Source organism: Paralichthys olivaceus, chromosome 13, assembly GCF_024713975.1.
Source record: "Paralichthys olivaceus isolate ysfri-2021 chromosome 13, ASM2471397v2, whole genome shotgun sequence".
Classification (NCBI taxonomy): Eukaryota; Metazoa; Chordata; class Actinopteri; order Pleuronectiformes; family Paralichthyidae; genus Paralichthys; species Paralichthys olivaceus.
In genome coordinates, this window is record NC_091105.1 from 11,540,584 (window position 1) to 11,557,819 (window position 17,236).

A 17,236-nucleotide genomic window follows, 5' to 3' on the forward strand; every position below is an offset into this window, starting at 1 on the left:
AAGAGCTGGAAGTTGGAAAAGGAGAATGCAACAAAGAGGATAAGTTTGTGAAACCTACACACTACAGAGAGATTCTCAGTTTGTTGTGTTGCATGTTGTGTGAAGGAAGCCTCACAGCTCCCTCTGCTGTTAAATTCACTCAACATCAATCTAACACAAAGGAAAGCCACTAACACTAAAGACGAATCACACACATGAAGTCAATTGTTTCGTCTCCAACTGGCTGACTGGTAGAAGGATGGACCATCATGAGCCAAAATGGTTGTTTGAAAGTCTAGTTTAATTCTTGAATGTCACTTGTGTCTTGTAATGAAAAAAAGAGCTGTTTGATTTTGAAGGTGCGCGGCCATTAAGAGTCAGTAGAGCCACACAATGAGCACACGGGTGATATTTCAACAACCCTCACATTTCAGTTCTGTGTGAGGACGATCTCCCCTCAGACCATCAGGAAACAGGCCCTGAGGAGGATCCAGCTCATGTTCTCCACTGTGAGATACTTCAGACAACATCTAACTTTACTAGAACAACAGCAGACATTTCTGTACCTGGATGTGTTGGCAACGGAGAAGAGGGGGGTGTGTACGACAGCCAAGTGTTATGTGATTGTACTACATGTAATACTTTCTCTTAATCTTTTTCTCATGTTTAGGCCTGTGAATCATACATTTTTGAACTTAGTGCAAAGTCCAGCATTCAAGTGTCCTCACATTTACACTGTGTGTGTGTGTGTGTGTACATTATGTGTATGTCTGTGTATGTTTATGTATGTATGCATAAGTGTGTATATTTATTAATGTGTGTGACTGTGTGTGAATGTTTACTTGTCTGTTTATGTGTATGTGTATATTTATATGTACTTACTGTTGTGGAAAATCTGCTGATCAATGGTCAACTCATCATTGAAGAAAGCATTGAATGAATGTTGAAATATTAATTGAAGCTTGGCCAAGGAGAAAATCAGAATTCATCCACACAACATCTGTGCATGATGCTCTCTCATATTCTGAAGTCTGCTTTCCTGCAGTCGCACTTTAAACCCCAACAGATCATTCAATCTATGGGTGTGTTCCTAATCAATCAAATGTATTTCTAGTGATGGAGACAGTATTGCCTGCTTACGCAGTCTCATATCTGTGATGTCTAGGGAGCGAAGCCTTTGACCCTCGCCAAGCTCTCGCACTTCACAAACACAACAGCCTGTTTTACTATGCCCCAGAGAAGACAAGAGACAGTGTGTGTGAAACTTAACAATTACATAAGAGAGTAAGAGCAGGAGTATTCTGTTCTGTCCTATTATAATCTATAATTTGTCATGTAATCCACCAGTTATCAGGAAGTAAATGTCAGACCGTGTTGAGTCAAAGTGAATCGGTGCAGCAGAGTGGGAAGGAGCGCTGACGTCAACCTCAAAATCAAACAACTGAAGAGAAACTAGAGTCACATCTTCTTTTGAGTTCCAGTCAGCAGATCAGTCCGAGCTGAGCAAGGTATGAGATCTTCATTTACACTGACAGACACACTCTTCCTCATCCCAACATTGAACCATTTCATGTCTGTCAAGTCACACCATGATGTGTAGTTTAAGATTGAAGACATGCGCCAAGAATACTTCACAGCTCTGCCTCATTTTGACTCTGGAGTTGAATTTTCTGTGCTGCACATCATCGACGCTATTGTTTCTAAACGTTCAGGGGATTTAACCTTCAAAATGATGCGAAATATAACATGCGAATGATCTTTTGTCTTTCAGAAAGCAGCTAACTGAGCTAAGAAACATGGCACACAACAAATACTTTATGGTTGGGCTGTTTTTCTTTTGCAGTAAGTCTGATTTTACAGCAGATTTCTCGTCTTTGTGCAAACACACACATGCGCGACACTAGGGTGGTCTCAAACAGGAAAATCAAACCACAAAAACAAAATTGTGCATATGCAGCGGAAACTTAACTGACAGAGGTGTTGCTGCATAATGTCATTAACAAGCTCTTGTTTCTTTTGTTTTCTTCTCTCAGATTTGGCTGTGGCATTTGCAGGTATGTAATTTAAAAGGACAACTCAGAAATTCAGTTTTTATGAATGTTGCCATTTAGACAAATAGATAAACAGCAACACAAATGCAGAGCCAGACAGACAACCACCTCTTATCAGTCAATATTTCCACTTGCACCTACAGAGTTTCCTTTCTTTCATCCCACTCTGGTTTTTCCCTGTGTGTCTTTGTATACCAGACAACACTACATGCTGGAGGATTGAGCCCTGGACAATAGCGGGCATCATCTTCACAGACGTGTTGTTGACCCTCATCATCGTCGCTGTCACGTACCGTTGTGCCAGCAATCGGCGTGAAAAGTTAGAAAATGGTATGGTAGCAGGGCTGAGAGGATTCTCTCAGAGGGTTTTTACTATTCTATTTTAGTGCACAGCTGATATTTTGGAAGCATTGATAAGATTTGTTTGTTATTTTTTAAAATTGAATGGCTCCTGTGTCTGTGGTTTATAATGTCTCTGACAGTACATTGTGTGTCTCTGTCTTCTCCTCTCTCCACAGCTCACAAAGTGTACATGAATGTACGAGCCAACTGCAAGAGCTGATCTAACAATGTGAAGTACATCATGAAATGATGTAGAATTTTTCATATACTGCTTTTTAAAACATATGACACATGCAAGATTAAATTGAACAGATTTTACATTAAACAATATATACATGTAGGTTGTCTTTTAGTGTCTTCTTTTGGTTGCTTTATTACAGACATATTATAAACACAGTCTTAAGTCCTCTTTTTTTTTTTTTTTTTTTTACAGTTATTTGACTTTCCATAGAAATACACAGGCGCTACAGCTGTCTTTGCTGTATTTACTAACTGTATTTTACTTAAAAGTCTCCACAGCCATCTGCCAAAAAAACTAATAGTATAATTCTTATTATTTTATGATATTATTAAAGGTTTATCACATTTCTCAGCAGAAGTTTACATTTGTGAAACATGTTCATGTGCAACATGTTCATCAAAAATGAATTCTACCAATGTTGTCACAGTAAGTAAACCATACAGCAGTTGATTTTTAGTCATACAAATTTCAAAATATATAGATTTGTACATAGATATTTTACAGTCTAGCAACTCACAAGTTAATAATATAATGTTATTGTTAAATTGCTAAAACTAAACTTGTGTCTGGTAAGAGTTACGTTGAATGGCCTTTTCAAAGTTCAATATGTTTTTTAAAATGTATGTGAATTTGTGTGAGTGATTGGTTCCCTTGATTGTTTGCTGGCTTAGAAAGTGATTATAATTATTGTTCATCATCAAATCAAATGTTTTATTAAAGGTACAGTGTGTAGAATTGTGTGATATCTAGAGTTGAAGTTGCATGTTGCAGCTGAACACCCCATGAAAAAGAAACTCAGTCTGGACTAATGTAAAAAACATGGCAGCCTCCATAGAGAGGGTCCCCTCGATGTAAATATAAAGTATATGAATATAAAGGACCTTTTCTGGGGTAAAGAAAACTACAATTCATACAATTTAGATGAAATGAACTAGTGAAAACATCATGAGGATTATTCTACATTAAGTTTCTGCCAATAGTTCCCTTTCACCTAAATCTTACACACTGGACCTTTAAGTGACATTTGAGCAGCTTCAAAAACTCAGGTGACCTGATTATATTCAGGGGACAGTTGATGTAAAGTCCTGCTGTGCATTGAGCAGATGTTGTGGATAAACTGCTGATATTTGACTCAAACACACACACGCAGACACACCCACACACACACACGCATGCACGCACAATACACACAAGTGTGACCTGTTTATGTTTTAAATGTTGATAATAGATTTATTCAGAGGCCCAATTTTTTTACAGAAAGTCAGAGAGTTTCATTATATGTTTTAACTTTATATATGGGTCTGTTTTATTAATTTATTATTGATTTGTATTTTATCAATTTCAATTTGTATTTTTATCTAATTACTTTTATGCCACCAAACTTTACAATATAGATATTATAATTGCTGTTGTTTTTGAATCATTGTATTTAAACATTATAAACCATAACTGATTCTTATTATTGGGGAAATTCAGCATTGCTTTCATTTCACTGAAAGTCAAGCATCATTACTGATAAACCTGTGGTTTAGCATTGGCTCAGACAAGCAGTAGCAGTCAGTATGGCTGACCCACCTGCACTGAAACCACAGGCCATGAGGAAATGCTCGATCTGGAGATCCGATCACATGTTTCAGCTGAAACTGCAGATGGTCTGAAGATGAGCTCCTTATCTTAGCATCTCTAATGCTGTTCAAAAAGTTCAAAAAAAGAAGCCCTGAAAATCCTTCACATCAAACTTCAATCCTGTATTTATGTTTGTATGTAACCAGAAACCCTGACACGAGAGTGGTACAGAAGACACCAAATGTCAAGCTTCCTCTTCTCTGGGTGGACGCCGCCTCCTCCTCTGAACACAGTCACATGCTGACAGACCCGCACTCTGCAGACAGTACAGCCTGTGGACTGTTCTTCATCCGTGAGCACCCGCTCCTCTGGCACAGCCATCAGAGACGGATCAGGAGGACCATCAGCCTCTAACTCTTTCCTTTCCTCCTTCAGTAGAAACCAACATAAAGATGTTTGAAGCTGTCTGTATTGTGGGTTCATTGTTTGGTGAGTGGTGTTTATTTGTGTTTTAATGATTGATAAAGAAAAATAGACACTCTCTCAATAAATGATATGAGGTTTTACCAACTCTTTGTCTTTCAGGTTCTGCAGAAGGACAACAAGGTATTGAGCTTTTGCAAACATTTGCCTCCTCTAGGAAGCTGCATTTTGGATTTTGTGTTTTAACCATTTATGTTTTGATTCTTTGCCAGGATGTGAGTCCTGTTACCTGATAAACATGGGGTCTGTGGTGGCCATTATTGCCTCTGACATTATCTTAACCATCTTCATTGCTGTTTCCGTGTTCTGCTTCGCGATTTATCACAAGAGGAGGAGAGAGTGGGATTCTCCTGATGGTGAGCACTAGATGTTGGTTTGGTGGAGGTGATACGTCAGATGGGACATGAACTGACAGGTGAATATTTTTAACAGGTAGAAGAAACCTGCCGTCATCTGCATCAAAGAAAATGGCAGCAGAGGTCACAGAATCTCCCTACCAGGTAAAACGGAATTACGATTATAGACACTTAACGTGAAAGTTCTACTGTTTAACATTTTAAGATGCATTTTTAGTTTTTCCATGATGAAATGCTTTTACTGTTTTGTAGGAGTTACATGGAGTCCAGTCAGATGTGTACAGTGAGCTTCAGCACTTTAGGAAATGAAACTGAGGAGAAAAAACTCCCAACAAAGTCTGTAACTATTTTCAAAAGCTATGAGCACAATATACTACACACTCGCTCGAACAAATCTTGACCTACCTACACTTCTGCAGCATTATAGGTAATAACAGAATATATATATTATTTTGAATGAAATGGATTCATATATATTCATTGATGATTGTGTTGTGTTTCATGTGTTGTTCACTGTATTACATTCTCTTTTTTTGTAAATATTAAAACGTGTCAAAATATGTATTTGTATTTAAGAAATTATATATTAAACACTTAAAACCAAGGAATTGGAAATGAATTACCATCTTTCTTTTTATATTTTCGAGGGTTAGTTACACATTCTCACATTGCAGAACCTATACAAAGACTTATGGAGATACAGAGATAAAATAAAAAATAATTCAAGCCTCAGTTAGATGGCCAGTTTCCAAAATTGTTAAAACCTCTTTCTTTCTTATATTTCTGGGCAAGTCAACAAAACAAAACAAAACATGTAAAAACCTAAATTTGGATCAAAAAGTCCCAGAAGTGACTGTATGTGGAAGAATCCTGTCTGGCCCCTGTGAGTCAACAGATGGCTGCCCCTGACTCATGATGGGGAAGAAGCAGAATCTGAAAGAAAGACAGGAAAAACAATTGTTATTCAGAACAACACGCACAACTGTTGAATAACAAAACAAGATCTGGGATATTATTCCAACTTGTAATTAGATGAAGATGAAACATAAAGAATATAAAATGTTGTGTTAATTGGGCTGGATGGATAGAAATATAAGCAGAAAACATGATTCAAACAGAAAATACTGACCTTCACATGATCAGTGGGACGCTCAGATCTTGGCTGGAACAGACAAGTGACTGGGTATTTGTTCTGCGCCTGTTAAATCATGTATGAGAGAGAGAGTCGGTGAAATCTTTCAGGGAGTCAAACACCATCTGCATCATCAATCAAACAATGCATTTACAGTATTGAGACATAAAACCTGTTCTTACCTAATGGGTACATTTCAGAGCTGATGTATTCCCTGGTTTCTATGGAAATATTAAGATCAGTTGTTCAGTGTTTGATTACTCTTTGCATATATTTATATATATTTTGTGATGTAGAAACTGGTCTTACCATCATAGTCTGTATATCTACTGTTTCCCACTGTAGCCACTCTGCCATTGTTCTGCTCCCAACTGTTCCGGTCTTGCAGTTCTCTGTTTTGGCCTGGGGTCAGTGTACCATTAGACCCATTAACTCTTGCTCCTCTTCTTTGGAGATGAGCACCGTCGCTCACTTGGCCTCCACTCAAGTGGTTAACTTGTTTTCCATGCTGAGTATCCACTGTCGTTGCCTCCTCTCTGTGAAGATCACTCCGCTCTCTGCCTGCCTGGTCTGGATCCAGTCTTCTGCTCATATCCACCAAGTCCATCTTGTCTTTGTCTGCTCCTGTTCTCCTTGGTGACGGTGTGTTTTCATCTCTCACAGCTTTGGGGATTATGATCTCATGGCTCCTGAGGTCTATGACTGTATGTGGGCAGAGTGAAATGTATTTAACAGCTGCACCAATATGTTGTCTGCACTGTATCAGACATTATCATCACTACAACCTGAAGCTCAGATTTAAGATACTGCACCTGTGCCTCCACCTCCATTGTTACCAGATACTCCTGTAATATAAAAGAAAAGTGCAATTGTGTAATATTAGATACATTTTTTACATTTATACATGAAACAAAAACCACACACCTGTAAATCCATTCGTGTCCAAACTCTCTGTGGATTGTGCATTTGACGTATCTGTGAATGAAAAGGAAATCATACTAATGACAAAGACATGCATCCACAACTGTTTTATATCTTAATGTGTGGCCTGTGTATTACTAACTTTAATGACTGCCCAAAGCTCTGGTTATTAATGAATTTATATATAACAAATTACTGTGCAGTTCTAGAGAAGTATGAGCATGTACCTCTAGAGTCTCTCTCTTTCAAAGGTTTACTTGGAGGGTTTCTCTGTACTAGACAGGAGAAAATATGTGGTGAGAACTGTTTCTGTAGTTTTAAACAGTCACAATCAGATACACCCTGAATATTAAGTTATATAAAGAAATGACATGTACTGTATCAGTTTCCGTTTGTAACCTGGGCTTTGAGTCTCCTGTTTCTGTTCTAGAGGAACAAAAAGTATTTTCAGGATCTGATGAAATGGGTTTTCACTATCTGATATTAAGTTGCTGTTTCAAAACAATACATCTCAGTACATGTGTATAATATATATATTAATAAATATACTTTTAATACAAAAGCTGAGTGAGCTCAAAACAACAGTATTAGATTATTTTTCTTTCTTCAGATGTGTTTACCTCTGATTGGAGCTGCTAACACCATAGTTGCAAATGGCAGAAGAAGGAGGCAATGAATGAAGCTGAAACGAATGAAAGAATCACAATTACTTCAAAGTTTAGATGAGAGATGCATGTGTATATATCAAGTGTATGGCATTATAGAGTTCTATATTTGCAGCTTTCAGAGATAAAAACATTTTAAAGGTACAGTGTGTAGAATCTGAACACCCCTCACCTCACTCTCTCCTTCCAAACATGAAAAAGAACCTGTGGTAGCACTTAATTGTCATAAAAACTCAAAAGGTGTTTAGTTTGTCCAACATGGCGGCCTCCGTAGAGAGGGTCCCCTCGATGTAAATATAAAGTTTTTGAATATAAAGGGCTTTTTCTGGGGTAAAGAAAACTACAATTCATTAGATGGAATGAACGAAAACATCATGAGGATTATTTACATTAACTTTCTGCCAATAGTTCCCTTTCACCTAAATCTTACACACTGGACCTTTAATGTAGCGAGTGATTAAAAAGACAATCATCTACAGTGCACAATATCAATACTCACAGCTTCATTGTTGACTGCAGTCTCCGGCTGTATCGTGCTGTTTGGCAGCAGCAGCGTTCTTCAGCTTTTAAATACTGTCACAATATCTTGCTTTTTACCCTTTAATAGTTCTCGTCCTGGTTAATTATAGATTCAGACCCAATGTTTAAAGCTGAGATTTGTCTGTGTTTAACAGTGTGCGACTCGCAAGCAGAGAAGCAATAATTAGGTTGCGGCTCCTGATTAGTTTACAAAGGTCTATTCATAATCTGAGAAACAAAATGTTCTCAGCATACATACAAAAAAAAAAAGAATTAGTGTGTCTGTGTATTTTGTGCTGATTATAGGTGATTGGTTACTTCAGGAAAATGCCCCGTGGCTTTTTGCATGACTGAGGTAGCCGTTTAAAAAGATGCCATAGGCTGTGCATTGTTTTCTGTCACTGTTTCACTATTGTCCATTTAGCTGGTGTTAGCTCAATATATTGTCTGAACAAAGAGCTTTTAAAAAAAAAACACACAGGCCCAGCTGGACATCAGTGTATAGAAATGACTCCAGTGTGGTAGAAATATCCTGAAATGAAGAGTACAACAATTTGAAATGCAGGCTCGTGCAGTGTGAGGTTTGAGAACTGTTTTTATATGTGAGCAGAATCACAGAATGAATGTTAAAGGCTTCCTGTTAATATGCACGGGACAACTACTATTAAATTAAAAGTATGTAGGCCTACATCATTTTATGGCTTCTGAGTCTGTGGTGGCCTGCTGGTGGTTTGATCATGATAGGGATTGGTGGGGGATTGATGCAGCGGATCATGAGTTATTATTACAACTGGAATGCTCAGATATTCAATGTGCCTTCTAACATATACTCTCATTATTCTGACTGGTTTAAACAGACGATATCCCATCATCCCGACCCTTGTTTCTCTACATCGGCTCCCTGTCCGTTTCAGAATTGATGAAGATTTTACTGAACTCTTTCAAAGCAGGCCAGGGTCTGGCCCCAAGCCGACCCATTAGATCCTCAGGTGGAGCCCTGCTGGCTGTTTCAAAGTCCAGGCTGAAAACTAAAGGTGACGGAACTTTCGCCATCAGGGTTCCTCGGCTTTGGAACGGCGTACCTGAGAGGATACAGCTCATGGTGACTTCTTTTAAATCACTTCTTAGAACCTATTTTTATTTCTTGAATGTAAATTGAACACTACTTTTTTTTGGCCACCTCACCATTGTCGTGTGGCTTTCTTGTTACGTTGCATCCTGACGATTGTTATCTTTCTTGTATGCACTTTTTTGTTTGGTAACTCTGTTATTAATACTCTGATTCACCTCTCAGTTTATGTATTTTATGTTTGCTGTCTTTTCTCATGAATGTAGTAATTATTGTTATGTTGTTGATGTGCTCTACAGCATCTTCTCACACGTGGCTCTCTCTGAGGTTTGTTTTTCCTTTCTCCTGATAAGGTTTTTGGTGGTCTTTCCTCAGCAGAAGATGTCGCAGCGTTGAGCCCCATGAGACAACTTGTGATGTGTGAATATAGGCTATACAAAGAAAGTTTGATTGGAGGTTCATTAACAGATAAGTCACTGAACAGATGTGCGGCTGCACATGTGCTGTGTGTCCGCAGACTGGAGTTCCTGTCTCGATCAGACCTGTTGGTGGCAGAGGGGGCCCCAGTCTCCCCCCTGTACGAAAAAGGAAAAAGCAGAGCGCCCCCTGCGGGAGAGGCTGTTCGCACTAAGCTCTTGATCCCAAGCATCGCCATATTGACGTCCCAACAGCCGCCGAGAGGTAATCGTGTTTTTTAACGGCAAATCATCGCAGGTTCGAAGCCTCGGTTCACTGAATTACGTGTCGGGCAGAGCTGGGAACGAGCCCCACACGTCGCGGCGCCGGTCCTTCGCTCGAACACGGTGTTTGCAGGATGTTTTTTCAAGGCGTTGTCAGCCAGTTGCCTCGCCAGCCAGCAGGCTATTCACTCCTCTAGCCTGTTAGCTTAGCACTTTGTAGCTTTGTGAAATATAATTCTCGAAGCTTGTTGCTTAGCTCCGCGTCCGTTTCGACCGCCAGAATGACGGTTTGACTATTTTTCTAACTGGAAGTTGGATCTCTTTCCGCCACGGGCCCACATTGTAGCCGGGAGCTAGTTGTGACTTTCCGACCGGCTTTTCCCTCTGCTGTTGACGAGCTAACGCTAACTAGCCATCTAGCTAGCTAGCTAGCCAGCCAGCTGCCCGGTTAGCCTGATAGCTAGCTGCTAGCCCCACTGCACTTGAACAGGCCCGGGGCCACCGGGGTTGTCTGCGTACTCTCTGCTTTTTAATGAAAGTGATAAGCGGGAAAATCGGGCCGAACTGAACGAGAACGTTGAACCGGACAAAACGATGTGTCGATTGGACGCCGCTCACAAACAGCAATGTACCGCAGCCTGATTAGTTGTGTTGGGCTGGCGTACGATGGCTCACATAGTTTGCTCGTGTTTGCCTAATTGACAGCATTGATTTTAATCAACCTACTTTGTTTCCAACAGGAGATCCAGCCTTGGTGTAGCCCCCAGTGATGACTGTATTGCACTCTGTACCTCCTGATTAGACTGGTTGGATGCCCCCATTTAACATTCAGGTTTCTCCATTTCACACGCCACCATATTCAGACACACCAGCACTCATTTCATTGTGTTATCTCGTGTGTTTGCGTCTGTGCTCGTTCAACACACATGCTGTTGTTTTACTTTGTAAGTTACTGTGCATTTTCTTTTGAAAGGCTCGTATTCAGATCAACTGTGATATCCGTTGCTCATATGGTGTTGGGCAGTTGTGTTACAGTCTCTAACTGTTGTTTTTTTAAACGTTGTGCATCTGCAGCTTTCCTATCATAAAGGCATCTCAACCACTCCTGCTCCAATTCATCATCACCAAAATCCTGGAGGGATCCTCCCAGGTATAGTGTTGTCTTATACAATTATTCATAATTGCACCTTAGCACTTACAGTAGCTGTAAGGATGCCCAGTTAATGGTAACATGTTTTTTTTTGTTGTATTTGTAATTCATTGTTTGTTTTCTTGCTTAGGAGATATAGAGAAGATCTGGTGTAGAATATGTCTGGCCCTGTTCCAAGCCGCTCTCGAGTTTACCCTGATGTAAACACACAGAGGCCTCGGGAATACTGGGACTACGAGTCCCATGTTGTTGAATGGGGGTAAGGCAAAGATTGATTGGATTGTTTGCTGTATTTGTTTTATTTGGCTTTGTCAGGGAAATATTCTAAAGATGAACTGTTATTTTCTTCCTCTTTTTAGAAACCAAGACGACTATCAGCTTGTCAGAAAACTGGGGAGAGGCAAATATAGTGAAGTGTTTGAAGCCATAAACATCACAAACAATGAAAAAGTGGTCGTCAAAATACTGAAGGTATGGAGATAATCACACAACCAGCTGTTCTAACTGTAAAAAAGTTCATGTTTTGTCGCTTTATTGGCGATTTTATGTACCTCACAAAACTTTCCCTGTTCACAGCCGGTCAAGAAAAAGAAAATCAAGAGAGAAATAAAGATCCTGGAGAACTTGCGGGGTGGCCCAAATATCATCTCACTGTTAGATATTGTCAAAGATCCTGTGGTAATTTCTTCTCCTTATTGCACCATGACAATTCTGGACTAATATATTTATACATATATGTACTAACACGTTTTTTCTCATTTTAGTCACGAACCCCTGCTCTGGTCTTTGAACATGTGAACAACACAGACTTCAAGGTAAAGATCAGCGTTCTATTGATTTGCCATCTGGGAATATTAAAATATATAAATTCTGATGCCTCATGCATTTTTATTTTTACAGCAATTGTACCAAACCCTATCTGACTTCGACATACGGTTCTACATGTATGAAATCCTAAAGGTAAGAAACAGCTTTTGATACTTAATATTAACTGTATGTTTTATGCCTTCATTGGTTCTTTTAACATTTGCCAGATACTTATCATTTGAAAATACTCCTAACACATTATTTTTCCTCGATTACCATTTAGGCCCTGGATTACTGCCACAGTATGGGGATAATGCACAGAGATGTCAAGCCACATAATGTAATGATTGATCATGAACACAGAAAGGTATTATCTAATGCGTCAGGCATTTTCTTAATGTTATCTTTCCCATTTGATATCAATTAGGATATCAACGTGAATTATGTGAATGATCTAAAATATATTTCACTTTTTAACTTCCAGCTCCGTCTAATTGATTGGGGTCTGGCAGAATTCTACCACCCAAACCAAGAATACAACGTGAGAGTGGCATCCAGGTACTTTAAAGGACCTGAGCTGCTGGTAGATTACCAGGTGAGCCTCATATATTTTTATTCTGCATATCAAATGCCAGTTGGCAAAGTTGGCCAAAATGCAAGGTCGGATTTGTATTATTTACTTTATTTCCTTTATATTCATGATGCCACCTCAAGCATTTACCCTTTTTATGTTTTTTGTAGATGTATGACTACAGCTTGGACATGTGGAGTTTGGGTTGCATGCTTGCCAGCATGATCTTCAGAAAGGAGCCTTTCTTTCACGGTCATGACAACTATGATCAGGTATGAAGAACACAGTCTTCTGTGGGTCTGGTCACAGACCTTGTGGCTCAAGTTTTGCCGTGTCTAGGCCTAATAGTACATAATTTTAAGTTTTACACACAAACCACATTCTTCTTACAATAGATGTTTTCAACAAGGTTTTTCTCAAGCTCACATCAAACTGTCATTGAGCAAGGGTAGACATTATCTTTTTGACGCTTTAATGCTCTGAATGTAGAACAAAGTGATTTAAAGACAGATGTGTTTGTACTAGTGGACATGATGTTATCACGTTTTCTCCCACTCTCCCTGCCACCACTAGGACAGTGTGACTCTAGTGTTAAAGTGGTGTTTATATAGTCAAACAAATATTGTAATATGTTTTAGAAATTTGCAATGAACCTGTTTTGCCTGTAAATGAAGAAAGTTTGCCGTAATCAGAGAATGAAAGTAAATAAGACAATCATCAAACAATGGTTTAATAGTATTTCTTTTGCAGAGTAGTATAAACCATTGATAATAGAGGGAACACTTACACCAGGAAAATCAGTTGTTCTGTTAGATTTTATAATAGAGAAATGTGCGTTCTTAAACTGAACACACTTGACAGATATTGAATAAAGCACATACATTGTTAATTCAACAAAATCTAAATCCAGATTTTCCACCCCCCCCCCCAACAATAACAACTTTATTGTCATAACATATGTATTATTCATACAAATCCCCTCTCCCAGGATTCAACAAATGTCTATGTATCTTTAAAAAATCTGAATTTCAGCTGGTGCGGATCGCAAAAGTACTTGGCACAGAGGACCTGTATGACTACATCGACAAGTACAACATTGAATTGGATCCACGGTTCAATGACATTCTGGGAAGGTAAAACCCTTTGGCTATATGACCTCAATTTCAATATCATTGTGTATTTTGAGCACAATTTTGGCTCATGAACACCACACAATACAACTCTGCCCCTGGTTTGTTCTCCAGACACTCCCGCAAAAGGTGGGAGAGGTTTGTGCACAGCGAGAACCAGCACCTGGTCAGCACAGAGGCTTTAGACTTCTTGGACAAACTGCTGCGCTACGACCACCAAGCCCGTCTCACGGCCAGAGAGGCCATGGATCATCCCTACTTCTGTAAGATCGCTGTTCTCGGCTTCTCCTATGTTATTTTTGCACTTTATTTAAAGTGGCCAGATTCTTGTCAAGGCATGAATTTGGTTTACGAGTTGCTCAAATCCACTTGTGTTTGCAGATCCCATCGTTAAAGATCAGGGAAGGGGGGCCACTCCAGGAGGGATGGCTGCAAGCTCCACACCAGTCAGCTCTTCAAGTATGATGGCCGGTGAGTAATCCTCCCTGGAATGAACTGCCCTTAGGAGGAGGAATGATCTACATTTGCAGATGGCCTTTTCACAGACTTTTTCTTTTGGAATGAAGTTGTTTTTCCGTCATGTTTAATTTGCAAATATAAGTAGATTGTGAATGGCTGCACATTAAGTTTTATCTCTTGATTGTGAACGTGATGACATGTAAATACAAGCATTTCCAAATGATTTACAAGCCTCCTGTCTCTTCTAGGCATCACCTCAATGTCCTCCTCACAGCCACTGGCTAACATTGCTGGATCACCTGTCATCTCTGCCCCCAACACTCTGGCCACACAAGTCCCTGCAGCCACAGGGGCCCAACCCTGAAGCCACTCCCCCACCTGTGTTTAATGTGTGCTCATGGCCATGTCCTGCCTAGATCTCACTGCGGCCCAGGGCCATGGCTCTCCTTTTTATGTTGGAAAATAACAAAGAAGAAAATTTAAATTGCTTTTCACATTCAGTTATATTTTGACACCTGGACTTGACAGAAATGTATTGTTGCACCTGTCAGGATTATTAGAATTAATTTGGGTGTGTTCTTTGACAATGCCATTGTCTAGAAATTCTAATAAGATGTAGACATGAAGAGAATGGATAATAAAATTTATTTTGTATGTTCCAAATATACAGTCTTGCTTGAAACTGTTTGATGGGGATCCTGCTGTATTACACTGTGAACCTTTACACGACTTCACAAAACAAAGCGTCAGGAATCTGGTGTGCCCCCCCTCCCCCGCTTAACAGTGCTCGCTGGTTGCACACGATGTAATGTGCAGGAGTTGTTGGTGTTTTGAAGTTGTTAGATGCTATCATTCTTTAATTGGACTTTTTGTAGATATTCTACAGTTACTGTCAGGTTGCATGCACCCAATGCTGAATATCACAGGGTCAATAGTTTGCCAATTTTATTCTACTTTCACTTCTGTATGTGTATGTATGTGTTCATGTTTGTTTTTTATGAAGTCTCTTACACATGATTTTGATTACATAGACAATTTTGTAACTTTTTGTTTTATGTTGGGAGGGAGTCATCACCTACAATAAAACAACTTCAAAAATAAACAATTTAAACAGGGTTCTGCAGGCACTACATGTCATTGACTATGTTGCACTAGTATTAATGAGTGAATTTAAAACAACTGCACAGTCCTCTAATCCCTCAAGATGTTTATCTTGGATCATTTATTCACCAGGTGATTTATGGTGTGTTCAGAGCAAAGGTGATCCCATAGCTCTATGTCCGTACATTCACATCCCTATTATTTTGATCAGTTTGAACAAAATGAATGTGATTGTGTGTGAGAGTATGTAGATGAAAATGTGTAAATTGTTTTTCAGGAAAACTGTAAATGTTCATATTTCAGGGATGGTTGAAAATATTGCAGCTCAAAATGGTTGTTGCACATATAAACCAAGGACCCCTTCAGGCTCACAATTAGATATTGTAAAATGGAAGGTCAAAATGTCAATTATGGTTCAGTGATTCAGGGCATCTTTCAGATTCATAAAGAACCACTTAGAACCAACAAATCCCAAAATATGCAGACTATTGAATATATGACTTGCCCTAATCACTCGAAATCATGCTACATTCACAGGATACCAGAAATCAAACACCACAAAGTTTAGTGGCTCTGTTAGCATGAATGGGATTTATCATTCATCAAGAAATACAGACTTTAGTGCTTTTACTGTACTATTTCTCACTATTACATCTGCAGTACTATTACTGCACTCTGCTCTACCACTGTAGTATTTCAGCACTGTTGTCTTGATTTTGAATTATTGTCTTTCTATTTTGAAGTTGTTTTTTTTTATCTCACTTTATTTTCTTACTCTTAGCTTTTACTGTTAATTGTATATATTTATTTTGTAGTTTTAATTCAACTCTGTGTTGCCAGTTAGGCCTCTGCTCCGCACAAAATGTCATTGCACTTGTACAGTGACATTAAAGGTCCTTTGAATCTTGAATCCCTTGACGAGCTACACACAGCTATGAGATGAGATAACATAAGATAAGATTTCTATTAATCCTGACGGACATTCTTGTGCCAGTTTGATCCAAGATTACAGTATCATAATATGTAAGAGCACAGTGAATAAAACAATAGGATATAAAGTCTAAGAAAAATTTAATAAAAATACCAAGTGTTTATAGAGTAATGCCGAACTGGTGCCAAACAGAAATGAGAGTAAAATAAAAGTTAGACAGAAATATTAAACAAAAGTGGCAGAGAGTGGTAACGATAATGGGAATAAGTGATGTGGAATAATTCACTTGATGTAGAAATAACATGATGGGAAAAAACATCCTGTTTTCATGTTATAAATGTTGTCAATGAGTGGTAACATTGCATATGGACAGTAATATTGTCCATGAATTTTAGAACATAGGACAGAATGGTGAATATCCCTTGTAGGTTTAAAGGTCTTCCACACAAATGAAGTTACCAACTACCAGTTGATGTTAGCAGATGCTAGTGACCACCAGTGGATGTCAGTGACATGTCTTCAGTTGTGTAACTTAGCGTCAGTAGGCGTTTCGTTTTTTTAAAGACACGCTCTTCTAAGGCAGGCCCACTGCAGGTTGTTCAGACCTTAGTGTATGTCCCTAGCAGCTTGTTTCTTTTATGGTCTGGTGCAGGGCTTGTCCGTTGATCCCCAGATCTGTCAGCAACCTGATGGTGGATGTTGCAATGAAACCCCTGCAGTCAACCTCTACAGGGCAACTTACTGCTTTCCAGCCACGTTGTTCAGCCTCAAATACCATGTCTGCATACCGCAGCCTTTTCCTCTCAATCACATCATTAGCATTCTCCCAGGGTGCTGTCAATTTTATGAAGGGTGTTGGACCAGAGTATCAGGTCTGGTCTTGGTGATTGTGACAATATGTGATGGGACTGTAAGCCGCTGGCGCATGTCCTACCAACAATCCCCAGTCTCAGGCCTCCAGCCCTCTCTGTCCTTGTGCCCCTTCTCAGACAAATCTCTTTTAAACTGCGCTCAACGTTTTGGATGACAAGGTATTGGGTGCAGTTCTTTTTGATTTAACAGTAATATTGCACATGAATAGTA

General features: G+C 39.2%; 4 protein-coding genes across 11 annotated transcripts; 3 read left to right on the plus strand and 1 right to left on the minus strand.

Moving 5' to 3' along the window:
• The first annotated feature begins 1,329 nt into the window (after positions 1–1,329).
• hcst (hematopoietic cell signal transducer) lies at positions 1,330–2,712 on the plus strand. Its single transcript, XM_069537321.1, has 5 exons — positions 1,330–1,487; positions 1,751–1,821; positions 2,013–2,033; positions 2,229–2,360; positions 2,549–2,712. The coding sequence occupies exons 2-5, from the start codon at positions 1,776–1,778 to the stop codon at positions 2,590–2,592; spliced, it is 243 nt and encodes an 80-aa protein (XP_069393422.1). The 5' UTR covers positions 1,330–1,487; positions 1,751–1,775; the 3' UTR covers positions 2,593–2,712.
• tyrobp (transmembrane immune signaling adaptor TYROBP) lies at positions 2,549–5,622 on the plus strand. The gene is made up of 5 exons (XM_020092786.2): positions 2,549–4,668; positions 4,765–4,785; positions 4,875–5,018; positions 5,095–5,162; positions 5,271–5,622. The coding sequence occupies exons 1-5, from the start codon at positions 4,632–4,634 to the stop codon at positions 5,325–5,327; spliced, it is 327 nt and encodes a 108-aa protein (XP_019948345.1). The 5' UTR covers positions 2,549–4,631; the 3' UTR covers positions 5,328–5,622.
• Positions 5,623–5,626: 4 nt separating this feature from the next.
• LOC109633150 (uncharacterized) lies at positions 5,627–10,871 on the minus strand. Of its 7 annotated transcripts, XM_020092781.2 has the most exons (10): positions 10,731–10,860; positions 8,236–8,787; positions 7,692–7,753; positions 7,299–7,346; positions 7,075–7,125; positions 6,963–6,995; positions 6,460–6,852; positions 6,333–6,371; positions 6,148–6,216; positions 5,627–5,951 (listed from the first exon to the last, which is right to left on the minus strand). In XM_020092781.2, exons 2-9 carry the CDS (start codon positions 8,241–8,243, stop codon positions 6,170–6,172), a joined length of 681 nt encoding a protein of 226 aa, XP_019948340.1. In that variant the 5' UTR covers positions 8,244–8,787; positions 10,731–10,860; the 3' UTR covers positions 5,627–5,951; positions 6,148–6,169. The 7 variants fall into 7 exon arrangements, with proteins under 7 accessions (XP_019948340.1, XP_069393417.1, XP_019948342.1 ...); XM_069537316.1 differs by lacking the exon at positions 8,236–8,787 and having other exon boundaries at positions 10,731–10,871; XM_020092783.2 differs by lacking the exon at positions 7,299–7,346 and having other exon boundaries at positions 10,731–10,859.
• Positions 9,956–15,237, plus strand: LOC109633504 (casein kinase II subunit alpha-like). Of its 2 annotated transcripts, XM_020093423.2 has the most exons (15): positions 9,956–10,005; positions 10,745–10,836; positions 11,079–11,154; positions 11,285–11,413; positions 11,514–11,625; positions 11,731–11,832; positions 11,919–11,969; positions 12,055–12,114; positions 12,245–12,328; positions 12,446–12,556; positions 12,703–12,804; positions 13,565–13,665; positions 13,777–13,925; positions 14,044–14,133; positions 14,370–15,237. In XM_020093423.2, exons 4-15 carry the CDS (start codon positions 11,313–11,315, stop codon positions 14,483–14,485), a joined length of 1,179 nt encoding a protein of 392 aa, XP_019948982.1. In that variant the 5' UTR covers positions 9,956–10,005; positions 10,745–10,836; positions 11,079–11,154; positions 11,285–11,312; the 3' UTR covers positions 14,486–15,237. The 2 variants fall into 2 exon arrangements, with proteins under 2 accessions (XP_019948982.1, XP_019948985.1); XM_020093426.2 differs by lacking the exon at positions 9,956–10,005 and having other exon boundaries at positions 10,808–10,948.
• The last annotated feature ends 1,999 nt before the right edge of the window (positions 15,238–17,236 follow it).

Coding starts and splice junctions, on each gene's coding strand:
- hcst (XM_069537321.1), top strand. CDS start 1,776: ATGGCACACAACAAATACTTTATGGTTGGGCTGTTTTTCTTTTGCA. Junction 2,034..2,228: donor TTTGGCTGTGGCATTTGCAG/GTATGTAATTTA, acceptor TTTGTATACCAG/ACAACACTACATGCTGGAGG. Junction 2,361..2,548: donor GCGTGAAAAGTTAGAAAATG/GTATGGTAGCAG, acceptor CTCTCTCCACAG/CTCACAAAGTGTACATGAAT.
- tyrobp (XM_020092786.2), top strand. CDS start 4,632: ATGTTTGAAGCTGTCTGTATTGTGGGTTCATTGTTTG. Junction 4,669..4,764: donor TATTGTGGGTTCATTGTTTG/GTGAGTGGTGTT, acceptor TTTGTCTTTCAG/GTTCTGCAGAAGGACAACAA. Junction 4,786..4,874: donor TTCTGCAGAAGGACAACAAG/GTATTGAGCTTT, acceptor ATTCTTTGCCAG/GATGTGAGTCCTGTTACCTG.
- LOC109633150 (XM_069537316.1), bottom strand. CDS start 10,825: ATGGGGGCATCCAACCAGTCTAATCAGGAGGTACAGAGTGCAATACAG. Junction 7,754..10,730: donor GATCTCCTGTTGGAAACAAA/GTAGGTTGATTA, acceptor CATTCGTTTCAG/CTTCATTCATTGCCTCCTTC. Junction 6,372..6,459: donor TAGATATACAGACTATGATG/GTAAGACCAGTT, acceptor ATATTTCCATAG/AAACCAGGGAATACATCAGC.
- LOC109633504 (XM_020093423.2), top strand. CDS start 11,313: ATGTCTGGCCCTGTTCCAAGCCGCTCTCGAGTTTACCCTGATGTAAAC. Junction 11,833..11,918: donor ATATTGTCAAAGATCCTGTG/GTAATTTCTTCT, acceptor TTCTCATTTTAG/TCACGAACCCCTGCTCTGGT. Junction 11,970..12,054: donor TGAACAACACAGACTTCAAG/GTAAAGATCAGC, acceptor TTATTTTTACAG/CAATTGTACCAAACCCTATC.